At 42.3% G+C, this 18,278-nt stretch overlaps 1 protein-coding gene across 3 annotated transcripts in view; it reads right to left on the bottom strand.

Annotated features, from left to right (window-relative positions):
- macrod2 (mono-ADP ribosylhydrolase 2) overlaps positions 1 to 18,278 on the bottom strand; it is a 946,626-nt gene that overhangs the window by 741,402 nt on the left and 186,946 nt on the right. For all 3 annotated transcript variants that reach the window (XM_043696641.2, XM_043696642.2, XM_043696644.2), the window contains exon 5: positions 11,669 to 11,698. In XM_043696641.2, coding sequence (XP_043552576.1) covers positions 11,669 to 11,698 — 30 coding nt within the window. The remainder of the gene's footprint in view (positions 1 to 11,668; positions 11,699 to 18,278) is intronic.

Genomic DNA, 18,278 nt, shown 5'->3' with positions numbered 1-18,278 from the left:
TGGGTTTTTTTCCAGCTTACAGTAATACATGCACAATCAATGGCACATAGTGCAAACCCAGTAACTTCCCACCTTCATCGACATGATAAACTAATGATTCTAATGATCATCATTAGAAGTGATAATGATAAATGTAAGCAGAGAAAGACTTGCACTTACGTAGCACCCCCACCCTCCCCCTCATATTTCTTCAGGAAGAAGAAGGGCTCATGCCCGAAACGTCGATTCTCCTGCTCCTTGGATGCTGCCTGACCTGCTGCGCTTTTCCAGCAACACATTTTCAGCTCTGATCTCCAGCATCTGCAGTCCTCACTTTCTCCGAGAAGATTTTAACCGACTGCGAATCCTCTTGCGCCTTCCTTGAAGAAGCTCTCTTCCTCCCTCTACAAGGTTTTCAGTGAGTCCCTCTCTCACTGCACACCACAATTGAGGAAGTCAAACCCAAAACTTGTTTTCTTCTCTGTACACAATATCTGTATAGATTTGAACTGCTTTAGTAACTGTGTTTGAGATTTCCTTTTCTTATGAATAAAGTATATTTTCCCAAAAAAGATATTGGACAAGAGTCAAACATTGGCCAGGTCACATGGGAAAAGTGCCCTGCTCTTGTTCAAATTCAACCCATGAGTTCCTTCGCATCGAGTCACACAGAGAGGTGGGGTTCCTATGGAAGGATATAAACAAACTGGGTTTCAAGGGATTCCTATTTTTGGTGAGGGTAGGGAGCCTTGGCAATGAGGTTCCAGCTGTGTGGTGGATTTAGATAAGTACATGAATAGGAAAGGTTTGGAGGGGTATGGGCCAGACCCAGGCAGGTGGCACTGGTTTAGAACATAGAACATAGAAATGTACAGCACAGAACAGGTCTTTTGGCCCACGATGTTGTGCCACGATTTAATCCTAATGTAAAATATAGTAACTTAACCTACGCACCCCTCAACTCATTGCTATCCATGTGCATGTCCAACAGTCGGCTTCCACCACCACAGCTGGCAATGCATTGCATGCATTCACAACTCTGTGAGTAAAGAACCTACCTCCAATGTCTCCTTTATACCTTCCTCCTAATATCTTCAAACTATGACTTCTCGTACCAGTCAATTCTGCCCTGGGGAAAGGTCTCTGGCTATTAATTTGGGATTATGTTCGGTATGGACTGGTTGGACCGAAGGGATCATACCACCTGGAAGGTAAGTAGAATAAGAGGTAACAAGACCAGGAGGTCGATGAGATCTTTTGAGGCCATTAGGGGAGAGTTTCCCATGTTGGCTTTTCCTTTAGAGATGTTGCTTTTTTTTCACCTGCCCCTGGAGAATACAGATCTGCCGGAGCATGAAGTGAATCAACTGGTCTTTCATATGTTTGTATCCTTCAACTCACTCAGCTGCCTCTGCAATTCTCGATATTCCAAGGTAGCACCCTCACTGTTGAAACTAAAAATTTCCACAGTAAATAACCACATTTACAACAGCAAATGACTGTAAATTATAGTGCAGCCAACTCCCAAATTCACATTTAAATGTGGTGGTTACCATTTCAATCTTCAGTTCTAACCAAGCAAATGCTTCCGCTAATGCAGTTACTCAAGTGTTTCGGTTTACCACATCCATTTCAAGATTAGTTTGAACTTCCTAGATCCAGGATTAATTGTTTTTTTTTTCATCTGTATCACAGCAGGGTTCAACACTTAGAATACGCAGTAAAAGACCAAATGGTTCTAATGGATTTTTTGAGCTGTCTTTACCATTCGTTGCTCGACAGACCTGTGTGCCTTCAGTTTAATTGGGCACTAGCATAATCAAAAACAATTTCTCTCATTTGTCATTGTTATTTAAACCCATTGATTTGATCACACTACACAAAATCAAAAGAATCGACTAGAGGATGGGTTTTCATATTGCAATTCAATAGACGAAGACACAAGAGTCATTTCTGAATGATACTAAAGAATTTAGTAGCATGCCAAAATGCTGCAGCTTTATACACAACATCGTTCCTTAATTGATTTAATTTCTTTTATGGCATATCAGCATCACTGGTACAGCCATTCCTAAATGCCCTTGAATTGAGTAGCTTGCTCAGCCATTTCAGAGGGTGGTTCCCCATCTCTCTGTATCTGGAATCGCACTTAGATCAGATCTGGTAAGAACAACAGATTTCCTTCCATCAGTGAACCAGATGGACCTTTACACCAATTGATGCTTGGCCATTAAGGGAAGTAGCTACAGAGGTAGTGAACATGCTGGTATGAATTTTCCAGGAACACCTAGATTCTGGAAAGGTCCCAGAGGATTAGAAAACTGCCAATGTAGCATGTTTACTCAAACATGCACTTAGACTGGAGGGTTTGATTTATAAGGCAAGGCTGGATAGGCTGGGACTTTTTCCCTGGAGCGTGGGAGGCTGAGGAGTGACCATATTTAGGTTTATAAAATCATGAGGGACATGGACAGGATGAATAGCCAAGGGTAGTTTCCTCAGAGTGGGGGAGTCCAAAACTAGAGGGCATACTGTTAAGGTGAGAGGGGGAAAATTTAAAAGGGACCTGAGCAGCAACTTTTTCATGCAGAGGGTGGTGTGTTTTATGGAATGTACTGCCAGAGGAAGTGGTGGAGGTGAGTACAATTACAACAATCAAAATATACTTGGAAAGGTATATGAATAGGAAAGGTTGAGAGGGATATGGGCCAAATGCAGGCAAATGGGACCAGTTGAGTTGAGGAAACATGGTCAGCATGGACGAGTTGGGCCGAAGGGCATGATTTCATGCTACATGAACTTATGAGACAAAAACACAGTTATTAGATTGGATTAGATTAGATTAGATTACTTACAGTATGGAAACAGGCCCTTCAGCCCAACAAGTCCACACCGCCCCGCCGAAGCGCAACCCACCCATACCCCTACATGCACCCCTTACCTAACACTACGGGCAATTTAGCATGGCCAATTCACCTGACCTGCACATCTTTTGGACTGTGGGAGGATACCGGAGCACCCGGAGGAAACCCACGCAGACGCGGGGAGAACGTGCAAACTCCACACAGTCAGTCACCTGAGGCCTCAAGTTATCTTGAGGGCTAATAATAAACTGGTGGAATTCTTTTTACCATAGGAGGCTGTTGAGGCAGGGTCATGAAGTAAATCCAAGGCTGAGATAGACAGAGTTTTAATCAGTGAGGGAATCAAGGGTCAAGGGGAAAAGGCAGGAAAGTGGAGTTGAGGCCTATCAGATCAGCCATGATCCCATTGAATAGGGTATGGGTCACTTCTGCTCTTATATCTTATGGCTTCAAGGCACTATCCCTGTTGAGTTTTTAATTCCAGATTTGTTAACTGAAGTTTCATCAGGTGGGATATGAACCCATTTTCCCAGAACTTTAGCCTGGGTCTCTTGATTACAAGTCCAGTGACATTACCATGATGCCATCACCTCTATCAATGAAGCTGAATGATGACACAGACCTTCTATGTATTACATTCTACACAAAACTTTTTCTCAACTGCTCTTGGTGTTGTGACGCCTCTCAGACCCATGTGAATATGAGAGATGTAATCTATTCACTCAGGAAACATTGTGTGATTAGCAAACAATGCAAAATTTCAAATATAATATCATGGCTGTCACATCTGCATCACCGGTTTCTGCTGCCTCATATTTGATTGTGACAACTCTCTTTTGACTTTTCAGAACTTTCCTTCCTGTCCTGTGTAAGAGTTTGAGCTTCACTCGTTGACGTTACTGCTGTTGGATGACGAGAAAGGCTCCTAATAGGATGTCAAGTTTTGTCATCCATTTAGCTGAGAAGTATGGTTCCTTCTACAAGGGACTTTAGTGGAAGATTTGTGAGATACTTTCTATAATTTGGGATTTATGGCCAAATTATAACTTTGAGCCATCTTTCACCTCCATGACTCTATTTGTGGAATAAGTAGCTACATTGATCTCTTTTAGATTCCTTACAGTATGGAAACAGGCCCTTCGGCCCAACCAGTCCACACCCACCCTCCAAAGAGTAACCTACCCAGACCCATTTCCCTCTGATAAATGCACCTAACACTATGGGCAACTTAGCAAGTCCAATTCACCTGACCTGCACATCTTTGGACTGTGGGAGGAAACTGGAACACCCGGACGAAACCCACGCAGACACAGGGAGAATGTGCAAACTCCACACAGATAGTCGCCCAAAGTTGGAATCGAATCTGGGACCCTGGTGCTGTGAGGCAGCTGTGCTAACCACTGAGCCACCGTGCCGCCCCTGCAGGGTTTCAGTGGAACTCTATTTAAGGTCTTCAAGGGGATCTTTGTGGTTGGACTGGTGATAAGGTATCGATTTTTTAAGCCACTTATGCCTCGCATTACAATCCATCTGGACTGGAAGTTGATCCCAGCTACACAAACATGAGTTTCTCTTTCTTGGAAATTTGGCAGGTACAAATTCTCAATGAATGCTTTCCATGAGTGGGACAGTCAGTATTGGTCAAGATGTTTTTGTCACTGCTAGCATTAACTTAGTTATGAGTAACTTCAGCTGGTGTACATTAAACCAAGAGGGTTAAATCGGAATTGTAAAGCAACACTTGCCATGACAATAATACGCTCCATCAGTGATTTGGATGTTGTCTGAATTTGAAATATCCAATATTGGCTTTCATTGTCACTGAGCTCACCGTTTGTGGTCAGGCTTCAATGAAACAGAGGAAAACAACTTGGGGTGGGTGTATGGGAAGGTTGCTAGTGATGACCAAGCACAGTGGTCACAGCTGCCTCAGAGACTACAACTTCAGTATGTCAGCTCCAGACACCAGTTGGTCCTGTCGCCTACTTTGGGAGGCCTAGGATTAGCAGCTGCCTTTGGGTAGAACATAGACATAGAACATTCCAGCGCAGTACAAGCCCTTCGGCCCTCAATGTTGCACTGACCTGTGGAACTAATCTGAAGCCCATCTAACTTACACAATTCCATTCTCATCCATATGCCTATCCAATAACCATTTAAATGCCCTTAAAGTTGGAGAGTCTCCTACTGTTGCAGGTAGTGCATTCCACGCCCCTACTACTTTCTGAGTAAAGAAACTACCTCTGACATCAATCCTATATCTATCACCACTCAATTTAAAGCTATGCTTAATTTAATGCTATTCAGCCTGATCTAAACCGCCAAATCACCCTCAATCCCATGCCTCCATATTTTGTGCAATAGCCTACCATGGGGAACCTTATCAAACGCGTTACTGAAATCCATACACAACATCAACCGCTTTACCCTCATCCACCTGTTTGGTCACCATCTCAAAGAACTCAGTAAGATTTGTGAGGCACGACCTACCCTTACAAAACCATGTTGATTATCCCTAACCAACTTATTCCTTTCTAGATGATTATAAATCCTATCTCTTCGAATCCTTTCCAACACTTTACCCACAACCAAAGTAAGACTCACAGGTCTTTGTTTAACAGGGTTGTCTATACTCTCCTTCTTGAACAAGGGGACAACATTTGCTATCCTCCAGTCTTCCGGCATTATTCCAATAGACAATGACAACATAAATTCTGGATCAGTGGTGCTGGAAGAGCACAGCAATTCAGGCAGCATCCGACGAGCAGCAAAATCCAAGTTTTCGGGCAAAAGCCCTTCATCAGGAATAAAAGCAGAGAGCCTGAAGCATGGAGAGATAAGCTAGAGGAGGGTGGGGGTGGGGAGAAAGTAGCATAGAGTACAATAGGTGAGTGGGGGAGGAGATGAAGGTGATAGGTCAGGGAGGAGAGAGTGGAGTGGATAGGTGGTTTTCTTGTAGAGAGAGGAGGAAAACCTCTTCAAGGCAGGCATCCTTGCAAGAGGATTCGCAGTAGGGTTAAAAGATCAAAGCTAAAGGCTCTGCAATCTCCTCCCTGGCTTCCCAGAGAATCCTAGGATAAGTCCTGTCTGGCCCAGAGGACGTATCTATTTTTACACTTTCCAGAATTACTAATACCTCCTCCTTATGCACACCTCAATCCCATCTAGTCTAGTAACCTGCATCTCATATTCTGCTTGACCACATTGTCTTTTTCTAGTGTGAATACTGACAAAAAGTATTCATTTAGCACTTCCCTTATCTCCTCTGACTCCCCGCAAAACTTCCCACTACTACGCTTGATTGGCTCTAATCTTATTCTAGTTATTCTTTTATTCCTGATATACCAAAGAAAGCCTTAGGGTTTTCCTTGATCCCATCTGCCAACAACTTCTCATGGCCCCTTCTTAGCTTTCTATTTCCATCTTTCCTGGCTAATTCGTAACTCTCAAGCGTCCTGAGTCATCACATCCTAACATAAGCCTTCATCAACTTGAATAAGTTCCCCATTTCAACTGTGCCCATCCCCTGCAGTTTCCTTCCCCAGCTATCGGTTATCAGTTGGCGAGATCTGTCTTCAAACACCAGTGTGAAGGTTTTTTCTGAGACACACATATTTATTCGACAAGGCACCAACACTGGAAGTGCCCAACCTTATGGCGACGCTTGTAAATAATCAGAGAACCACATTCCTAGAGAAAGATCCATTGCAGAATATATTAAGATTTAATTTAAAACATAAGTCAAGATACTTGATGTCTGTACCATCCAAGGTCAATTGTTATTACTTCTGTCAGCGTTTGAGGAGCTAGGGATGGGTGGACGGACAGAATGTTAATGCAGGTGGATCATTGATTTCCATCACATATATCAATCCACCCTCCATCTTTCTGCATCTTTTCAATTACAAGGGTCTCATGAGGTGGTACAAAGTAGCAACTAGTGTGACAATAACAGCACTCTGTTCAAACGGCAGAAGGCACTGAAATTCTACATTTTCCTTGAGACAGTTATTCAGAACCACGAACATAAGCACAGAGTTCTTGAATTATGCATTATATTAGCAAGGTTCTGCCATCCATTTTTTTGCAATTCCTTTTTCTAATTTAAAACTTAATGGAGGACATACATAAATTTAGCAAGTTGAAATCATTTCGAGATCAATAATGTGAAATGATTGCACCTCATTTGGTGTAATGACTTCAGCTACAATCGAGTAATTTAGCAAAATACTAAACTGAAACAATTACACGCAAATGTATATGGCAACTGGCAATTCCCTGTATTAAAGAAACACAATTAATTTTTGTAGGAATGTCTGTTTCTTTCACTTTCCTACTTTTAAATATTATGGATTATTGACTAACCATGCACTGGAGACACCTAGGAATGAGTTGTTAAACTATCCCATTTATAGCAATTCATCAGTTGTAACATTGCAAAAACAATGTAAATTGTAAAAGATTACCATTGAAATGCTTTCATTATCTTACATAGGCTGCTCATATTAAATATGTCAAATTACCACTAACACATCAAAATAAAATGACATCGTTTTGATCAAATTTCCACCTGTGCCTTTTACAAAACATAGAAGAGTACAGCATGCGACAGGCCCTTCAGCCCACTATGTCTATGCTGACTACGATGACATTTCAATCTAATCCCACCTGCCTACACATGCTCTATTCTTTGCCAAAAAAAGCCCCAAGTTCAGCAACAAACTTCCTTCGTATAAGTTTCCCATAATAAAACACAAGGAAAACACACTTCAACTAAGTTGGATTTTGTTGGGAACCAAAATGATCTTGTTGAAAATCATTTTGCTCGCTCAATGCAAGTAGTGGGAACTGATAAATGCCTCACTGCTGATTATTCTCACCGGCGGGTTGAGAGAGTGTTCATCCAAGCCAGAAACGAGCTATTCTCAATACACCACTTGGTAAGAAAAGACAGGTAGTTAGCTCAATAGGCTGGATGACTGGTTTGTGAGGCGGAGTGACACAGAGTCATAGGGTCATAAGGATGTACAGAATGGAAACAGACCCTTCGACCAGATATCCCAACCCAATCTAGTCCCACCTGCCAACACCTGGACCATATTCCTCCAAACCCTTCCTATTCATACACCCATCCAGATGCCTTTAAAATGTTGCAATTGTACCAGCCTCCACCACCTCATCTGGCAGCTCATTCTATACACGTACCACCCTCTGCATGAAAAAGTTGCCCCTTAGGTGCCTTTTATATCTTTCCCCTCTCGTCTTAAACCTATGCCCTTGACTTCTAGACTCCCCCACCCCAGGGAAAAGACCTCGTCTATTTATCCTATACATGCCCCTCATGATTTTATAAACCTCTATAAGGTCACCCCTCAATCTCTGACACTCCAGGGAAAACAGCCCCAGCCTAGTCAACCTCTCCCTATAGTTCAAATCCTCCAACCCTAACAACATCCTTGTAAATCTTTTCTGAACCCTTTCAAGTTTCACAACATCTTTCTGATAGGAAGCACGATTTTGTATAATGCGGGGTTGCGTTATAGAAAAACTGACTGTATCTACTTCTACATTCTCTCCCTAAGGCTGAATCTTCTTTTATTCTTGTTTGAACACGCTAAGAATCTGGGAGTTCTCTGTGCAACAAGTGCTATGTCACAGCGGAGGGAGTCCTTTTGACTGGGTTGTTAAGGATATTCAAGGCCGAGATCGATCTTTGATCAGCAAAGGAATCAAGGGTTATGGAGAAGAGGCAGAAAAGAGGAGTTGAGGAACAGTCATGGTCTCGTCAAATATTGGAGCAGACTCAATGGGCTAAATGGTCGTCTTCCGCTCCTATGGCTTATGGTCTTAAGGAAGTTAAGGGAAAAGAGAGAGAGGAGGTAGAAAAACAAGGGTAAATGAAGAGAGTAGGGCGTGGAGAGACAGAAGGGTAGAAGGGGAAGAAACGAAGGGCTAAAGGGAGGAAGAATGGGAAAGAAGGAAAGAGAAAAGAGGCATAAAGGGCAAAGTCAAAAAAAAGGGGAGGGGTGGAGAGGCAGCGGGGGAAGGGGAAAGAAAAAGGGCGGAATGAGATGGAGAGGAGAAAGACAGTGAGATATAGAAAGAATCTCTGCCATTCTCTGCCAATAACCACCATCTTGAAGGTCAAGGGTGGCAGATCCATGACAAAACCATCCGCTTTAGGTTTTGCTTTAAATTCTGTGTCTTACGATCTTATACTCCACAGCTACCTGGTGAAGAAGCAGCGCTCCGAAAGCTAGTGCTTCCAAATAAACCTGTTGGACCTGGTGTTGTGTGATTTTTAACCCTTTAGGTTTCCCTCCAAATCACATCCTGATTTGGAACCATATTATTGCTTCTTCATTATTGCTGGGTCAAAATCTTGGAACTCCCTGCCTAATAGCTCGTTGGGTATTCTTAACACCCCAAGTACTGCTGTGACTGAACAGCGCCTTCTCAAAAGCAAATACGGATGCTGGTTTAGGCAGTGATGCCTACATCCTCTGAATGAGTAAGTGAAAAACAAAATTCTAGCTGATGTTATGAAGTTGAAGGTGTGTACTATATCTTTAAGAGATTGTGAATGTTGTCCTGAACTAAGAGCTGACAAGCACCTGCGTATATGACGAGATAGCAGTCTCAGAGTGCACTGGAAAATTGAAAATATGTAACATTTGGCTGTGAAGTGGACACCTGAGTTGGTTGGTGTTTTGACAACAATTTGAATTTAACCAGTTTAAGTTATGCCCCAGGATAGCAAAACCCGATCAAGTTTGAATTTATTGCTTTACCAACAACAAACCAATGAGATGATACGATGTTGGGGATACAAAAATGCAGGCATTTTGAAAATTATAGATAGAGCAACTGTCATCAACTCAGATCCAAAAAATAAGAAACACTCTCGATCAAAGGTACCTTTTCATAATCAAAGTTTGGGAGAAGATTTGTAGCTCAGGTGCTCGTTGTTGTGGTTTGGTTCGCCAAGCTGGGAATTTGTGTTGCAGACGTTTCGTCCCCTGTCTAGGTGACATCCTCAGTGCTTGGGAGCCTCCTGTGAAGCACTTTTGTGATGTTTCCTCCGGCATTTATAGTGATTTGTATCTGCCGCTTCCGATTGTCAGTTCCAGCTGTCCGCTGCAGTGGTCGGTATATTGGGTTCAGGTCGATATGTTTGTTGATTGAATCAGTGGATGAGTGCCATGCCTCTAAGAATTCCCTGGCTGTTCTCTGTTTGGCTTGTCCTATAATAGTAGTGTTGTCCCAGTCGAACTCATGTTGCTTGTCATCTGAGTGTGTGGCTACTAAGGATAGCTGGTCGTGTCATTTCGTGGCTAGTTGGTGTTCATGGATGCGGATCGTTAGCTGTCTTCCTGTTTGTCCTATGTAGTGTTTTGTGCAGTCCTTGCATGGGATTTTGTACACTACATTGGTTTTGCTCATGCTAGGTATCGGGTCCTTCGTCCTGGTGAGTTGTTGTCTGAGAGTGGCTGTTAGTTTGTGTGCTGTTATGAGTCCTAATGGTCGCCCGTAGTCTGGCTGTCAGTTCGGAAATGCTCTTGATGTATGGTAGAAGCCCTTCACAGGAGGGTCCCAAGCACTGAGGATGTCACCTAGACAGGGGACGAAATGTCTGCAACACAAATTCCCAGCTCGGCGAACAGAACCACAACGTACCTTTTCATATGAAACATATTCACTGAAAAAAGACAGACGATGATGCAGGGAGATCTTCAGTCGGAAGATGACAGACACCAAAGACAACAGCTGCTGTGTGGTTTTGAAATGAAGTTGATATAATTTTAATAAGTGTCTTATTGGAACAGCATGTTGTTATAGAGTTGGAGGCAGCTAATAAGCAGTTCAGAGAAAAGGGGCTTAGAGTTTTGAATAGTTGTTGTTTACTGTTTGCTTTTAGAGTTAAAGAATAAATTGATATTATTTTCTTTAAATAGTGGAATTTGAGAGTTCTCATAACAGATTATGAGGCAAGGTGAGTTTTTTCTGGGTGTTTGGGTTTAATTAACAGAAGGGTTCAGTGCCATGTTGTAACAGTGACTATTCCAACAAAATCACTAGGCATAGGAAGGAAGAGGTTGGGACAATGGTAATATCACTGGACATTAGTAATGCAAATGCTCTGGGGGCCAGGTTCAAATCCTGCTGTGGCAGCTGGTGGAATTTAAATCCCATTACGAAATCTGCTTATGTCAGTCATGGCGACCATGAAACCATCATTGATTGTCATTAAGAATTCATTCCATTCAGAAGGTCCCTTATGGAAGGAAATTGGTTACCCTTACCTGGACCTACCTGAATGTGATTCTGAAATGGCGCAGTAAGCCATTCGGTTATATCAAATCAATCCAAATGGTCTGCATCAGTTCAAGATCGTAGTTCACCACTAATTTCGCAAGGGCAATTTGGTATGGTCATAAACTTTGACTTTGCCTGCGATGCCCACATCCCATGAAAAAATGAACCAAATATAGGCCAAAATAAAACATGCAAATTACATAAAAATCAACAATGCTGCAAATAAAATGATGCAGTCACAAAAAATCAACTTCAACCTAAAGAACTGTGCAAATGAGGTACAATGGTGAAAGAATAAGGTATTATGAGATTTAATGTTAGTTAAAGACATATCTATCACCCATTATCCCTGAGCACGCTGAAAATAGAGATCATAAGCACTATATCATTAAAAATGTGATTTAACATTCAAATAATCAGAGCAATAGTTGTACTACATTTATCATAGCACAACCAAAGAAGCAAATAGCACTTACAGGAACTGTTATAAAGACTAAGCATAAGCTTACCTCCACCCCCTCCAAGCAGACTTTTGTTTGCTGTAAGAGATAAACAAAAAAAATGTCAATACCTAAATCTTAAACTTCACAGCTAATCATTCGGAGAGATAAATCCAACATAGCCCTCTAGGTGGTCCATGAGATAAATCCACAGGCAGAGACTGGCTTCATTAACACACACCCCTCAACTTCAAACTATTTCCAGTCAATTCAAAATCAATAAGCTTTGAACTTCACCCACATGCTGCATGGTGAAAATAAGGTGCAGCAGTTTCAGAGTTGACAGGGAGTTACATTAATTGCAAAGTGCTTCTTGTCTTCAGGTATGTAAGAAATTTTGGGAGACCATTCAGCTCCTCAAGACTGTTTTGCTATTCAACAGAATTGATGCTGACGTCTGTTCACCTGCTTTGGCAAAGGTCTATTGACCTTGGGTTTTAAGATAACAATTGAGGTAACACCTACTGGGGAAGATTTCCACAGTTGCATGAAGAAGGACTCCTAACTTGGCTCCACCAGTGGGCTGGCTCTGATCCTGAGGTGACAGGCTGCCCCCACCACGACTCCCCTTTTTATCTCTCCATCAATAACTCTTGAAACCCTTTGGAGCACAGATAGACATTTCTCAGCCCAGCACAGCAGGTCAAGTCAGCACCTGAAGAGCTGCTATTTAATTCCAGCAACTATAGGGCTTTCTTTCTCCCCTTCTTTCTCCTCATATTCCTGCCGCATCACTTCTGAAAAACAAATCGATCATTTGCAGCACTGCATGATGCTCTTGAAATGTGATCTTTTGCTCAATCTGCTCCATGTATACTTTATATGCCACCTGCTCAGCTCATGTTTCTTTTATTTGATGAGCACCAGCATTCTTTTCATTCTTTAACACTGATGGGCAATCCTCCAACATCAAGCAACTGCAATTGGGAAATGACACCACAGCAGACAGTGTCAAAGAAAATTATACAGGGCTCTGGCGAGACGATATTTGGACGGCAGTGTACAGTTTTCAGTTCCTTGCCCAAGGACCAATACTACTCAAGGGAAGGTGTTGACCTAATGATATTTCTGCTACACTGTTAATCCAGAGACTAGGGTGATGTTCTGAGGACCCAGGTTCACTCCCATCACGGCAGATGGTGGAATTTGAATTTTTTTAAAAAAATCTGTAATTAAGAGTGCAACGATGACCATAAATCCACTGTTGATTCTCAGAACAACCCACCTGGCTCAAAGTCCTTCAGGGAAGGAAATCTGCCATCCTTATCTGGTCCAGACCCACAGCAATGTGGCTGACTCTGAACTGCCCTCTGGGCAATTAGGGATGGGCGATAAATCTAGGCCCAGCCAGTGCCTCCCTCATGCCGTAAATGAATTTTTAAAATAACGGTCCCAGAAGTGGGTGCACATGACAGTGTACAAATTTCTGGGTTAGCAGAACGTTCAATGGGGAGACTTGGCATAAGTAACATCTAATTTCTCTAATGTTTAGACAGAAGAAGTCATGTCAACATAAGATTCTGAGACAACTTGGGATAGGTATATGGACCTTTTTTCAATTCTTTCATAGGATGTGGGTGCTGATGGCAAGGGCAGAATTCATTGCCCATCCCAACTTAAGCTTATTGACCCTTCAAGCCATTTCTTAGGGCATTTAAAAGTCAACCACATGACTGTGGGTCTGGAGTTAGCACAGTAGGGGCAGCACGGTGGCTCAGTGGTTAACACTGCTGCCTCACGGCGCCAGGGACCAGGGTTCGATTCCACTCTAGGGTGACTGTCCATGAGGAGTTTGCACATTCTCCCCATGTCTGCGTGGGTTTCCTCTGGTGCTCCGGTTTCTTCCCACAATCCAAAGATGTGCAGGTTACGATGGATTGGCCATGCTAAATTGCTCATTGTGTCCAGGAATGTGCAGGCTCGGTGGATTTGCCATGGAAAATGCAAGGTTACAGGGGTTTTTAGATTAGATTAGATTACATTACAGTGTGGAAACAGGCACTTCGGCCCAACAAGTCCACACCGACCCGCTGAAATGCAACCCACCCATACCCCTACATTTACCCCTTACCTAACACTACGGGCAATTTAGCATGGCCAATTCACCTGACCTGCACATCTTTGGACTATGGGAGGAAACCGGAGCATGGGGGTATGGGAGTGGGTCTGGTGGATTGCTTGTCAGGAGTGTCAGTGTAGATTCGATGGGCTGAATGGCCTGCCTCCACATTGTAGGGATTTATTGGATTCACGTGTAGGCCAGATCAAATATGGATGACTCAATTTTTCCCTTAAAGGACTTTGGTGAACCACTCAGCATGTGTATTTTTAATGACAATTGACAATAGTTACACAGTAAAGATTAGATTGGCCTTTTATTCCAGATTTTTACTGGATTTTAAAAAATGAATTTTTTGGTAAATTCAAATTTCATCATCTGCCTTGGTGGGATTTGAACCCATGCCCCCAAACATTGGCTTGGAGTTCTAATTATTGATCCAATGTCATTACCTCTATGGATCACCACCTCCTCCCTCTAAGTGTATTGTCTCGAAGATTCAATCTGTAAATGTAGTGAATGATAAAGTGCAGAGAGGAGGAGAAAATTCTTATGAAGGTTATGAATCCTGGAACACATCCAGCTATGGAATTGTGGGTGCAAAGAGCATTTGTTCGAGATGCAGATGTGTATATTTTTGGTTGCTGATGGAATTCAGAAATAAGGTAATCAGGGTCTCCTGCAAGCCCACAGAAAACAATCACTGAAAACAATGGGCTTTTGAGATATAATTGTGACTCTATGTTTGCAAAACAACCAGAAGAAAAGTCTGTGGAAAACATTGTATATAATATGCAACTTTGGTGACATCACAATGATTTACATGCCAGGCAAACTAACCAAATTCTTAATGATTAGGTAAATAAAGGATGAAAGGCACTTGCAACTGGCGATAATAATACTGGTTCACTCCCGTCTTCACCCTAGCATACACATTTGAAATTTAACTTAGTTACTAACAAAATTGGCAGCATCAGCTTGATATGATAGCAATATATTTCTGTTTTCAACAGATGTATGCTTTTATAACGCATAAGTGTACTTCCTTATCGTGAAACATTGCTAACATTGGTACTGCCTGTGTTCTTGCTTGTCAACATCCACAGTTTGCGACAGCACTGGCCTAAAGGGAAAAGTCTTCATGGGGTAACAGTCAGGAAACTTGCCTTCTTTATATACATTCACAAATACATCAATGTAAACTACACGGCTTGTGGTGTCTTATGAGTACCAGCATCATCTTAGAAACCACATGTCTCTTCCATTCTCTAACACAAAAAAAATTGGAAGCACTAGCTTTCGGAGCGCCGCTCCTACATCAGGTGGTTGTATGGATTGTTATATGGATTGAACAGCAGATAACGACAGTTTGCAAGTAGGAACGGTACTTAATTTGTTTCATGCAGCGGGTTGTGCGTGCATGGAATGAGCTGATGAAGGAGCAGCGCTCTGAAAGCTAGCGCTTCCAAATAAACCTGTTGGACTATAGCCTGGCATTGTGTGATTTTTAACTCTGTCAACACCAGTCCAACACTGGCACCTCCAAATCATAAAAAGTTTGGATATAGGTAACAATAGTATTATTTTTAAACACTGGTAGCTTAAAAGAGTCAGATGTTTTGCACAAAGTATTGGGAAGAAAGTGTTTGCTCCATTACAGGTTAACATAAATAAAAACTGAAAGAACTGCAACTGCTGGAAATCAGAAACAAAAACAGAAGTTGCTGGAAAAGCTCAGTAGGTCTGGCAGCATCTGCAGAGAGAAATCAGAGTTAATGTTTCAGGTCTGGTGACCCTTCCTCAAAACTCACTCTTGAAATATCTTAAAACACAGAAAAATACACCAAAACATGGAATATAAAGTCAGAAAAATGAAGGAAGAATGTATCATCCACATTACAGAGTCATAGAACTATAAAGATGTTGTGGTGTAAAATTATGTCCCAATACATGTGTGAATCATAATGTAACACATGTATTGGGCCAAGCAGTGGAATGTGGTGAAACGGTTAAAAATTATGTCCCAATACATGTGTGAATCTAACCGGAATGGAGGTGTTGCTTAGTCCCGTGTGAATCTTATTACACACCTCCCCATGTGAATCTTCTTATCTGTATGTAACCAGAATGGAATGTGTTTTTTAGCCTTGCTCTGCTGTTCACATGAATGTTTATATCTGGAAAAGAGTATATCAGCTGGAAAAGTCTCCAGTTCGGTGAGTCTGCTCCGGGGTTACGTTTAACCGCCGAGCGTGGGTTGTTGGCAACCGCTCTACGAGAACTGACGGCTCCCAGTTCCGGTAACATGTAGAGTGAGTATAAGCCAGACCCGTTGTAAGTATGAGACCTGGTTGTGGCGACGCTGCGGGGAATAAAATGCTCATATTCTAGCAGACTCGCCTCTTGGTCCTTTGTTCTGTGTCAGACTACTCTCCTACGAACCTGACCTTGAGAATTTTTTAAAACATTTGGCGCTGCGAGCAGGGTCAATCGCAATTGAGGAGAGATTTTGATACAGAACAATGTTTTGGAAAAAGACTAAGAAACCAGAAGAACAAACTGTGGAGGTCCCGACCGTCCCGGGATGGCATGGACCGTGGCATGACGTGGCAGTTTGTTTGAGAAATGGTGGGGGGCGACCGGAGGAACCCCAGGGTCGCTGCTGTCCACCCTTGAGAGGATCCCAGTCCTGCTGAAGAACCCCTTGCCTGGGGTACAGCGGAGGATGTGGGCATGTCCAAAAAGCTGAAGCGGAGTTAACAGAATTGAATGGGATTGAACTGAACTGAACTGAGTGGAACTGAAGTGAATCAAATTGAACGGAACAAAATGGAACTGAGCTAAATTGAATTGAAATGGACGGAACTGAATTGAACACAATTGAATTGAACTGAACAGACCTGAACTGAGCTGAATTGAACTACACTGAATTGACTGAACTGAAATTAACTGAAACGAATTGAACTGAATTAAGCATAATGTAACACATGTATTGGGCCAAGCAGTGGAATGTGGTGTAAAATTATGTCCCAATACATGTGTGAATCATAATGTAACACATGTATTGGGCCAAGCAGTGGAATGTGGTGAAACGGTTAAAAATTATGTCCCAATACATGTGTGAATCTAACCGGAATGGAGGTGTTGCTTAGTCCCGTGTGAATCTTATTACACACCTCCCCGTGTGAATCTTCTTATCTGTATGTAACCAGAATGGAATGTGTTTTTTAGCCTTGCTCTGCTGTTCACATGAATGTTTATATCTGGAAAAGAGTATATCAGCTGGAAAAGTCTCCAGTTCGGTGAGTCTGCTCCGGGGTTACGTTTAACCGCCGAGCGTGGGTTGTTGGCAACCGCTCTACGAGAACTGACGGCTCCCAGTTCCGGTAACATGTAGAGTGAGTATAAGCCAGACCCGTTGTAAGTATGAGACCTGGTTGTGGCGACGCTGCGGGGAATAAAATGCTCATATTCTAGCAGACTCGCCTCTTGGTCCTTTGTTCTGTGTCAGACTACTCTCCTACGAACCTGACCTTGAGAATTTTTTAAAACAGATGTACAGCACAGAAATAGACCTTGCTGCCCAACTTGTCCATGCCTATCAGAAAAATGAATCTAATCCCATTTGCCAGCATTTGGCCCATATCCCTCTACACCTTTTGTATTCATGTATCCATCCAGTTGCCTTTTAAATGTTGTAATTATACCAGCCTCTACCACTTCTCCTGGCAGCTCATTCCATACGCACACCACCCTCTGCGTGAAACAAATCAAATATCTTTCCGACTTGCACACTGTCATTATCTGCTGTTTAATCCAGAGAACAAAAGCACCGTGGTTGGTTGTCCAATGGTAGTTGGTATGTTTAATCTACTTTTAAAAAAATGTATAAGTAGCTCTAATGGAGAAGGAACGAGAGTAACATATCAATTCACAAGACTACGGACCTCAAGCACAGATAAACTAAAACAGAAAGCAATGTCTAAGTCTCAGCTTTACACCAGCTCTGCCAAGTGCTCCAATGGCTGTCTTTCCCTCTGTACAAAATAAATACTTACCTACCTCGTCAAGTGACATACATGTTCTACATGTTCCACTCAACCCCCGGCTTTGGTTTATTGATTTAGCACTGCCATTTTCAAATGTACGCCAAGAGGTCTGAGGCAAAGACAGCGAGATTGCCATCAGGGTAGCAAAAAACAAGCTGGAATGGAATATTGAGGGATCATTGTAATGAGTGCTCCATTATAATTAAATCTTTTGAAGGTCATTACACTGTGTGGAAGCCGACTGCTGCATCTCAGTGCGTTCAAAGCAATAAAATGTCCTTACCCAACTCCTTTCACACAGCATCAATAAATTAAATATTAAGCTGCATCAAGTTTCCAAAAAATGGGACATCTTTTGACACACTTAAAAGCTAACCTTGATAATGTGAAATGCTTATGTTGCTTGGACCATGACTGACACAAGACTTATCCATTTTCACCATCAAACCATTTAATGCATGCTGCATCATCATTTTCCCTCCAAGTGATTCCATAATCTCTTTCAAACATG

Source organism: Chiloscyllium plagiosum, unplaced genomic scaffold (assembly GCF_037043375.1).
Source record: "Chiloscyllium plagiosum isolate Xiang-an unplaced genomic scaffold, Cpla_swu_hap1 HiC_scaffold_10, whole genome shotgun sequence".
Classification (NCBI taxonomy): Eukaryota; Metazoa; Chordata; class Chondrichthyes; order Orectolobiformes; family Hemiscylliidae; genus Chiloscyllium; species Chiloscyllium plagiosum.
Note: the sequence above shows the minus strand (reverse complement) of the source record. Positions and strands in the feature narration are given on the sequence as shown.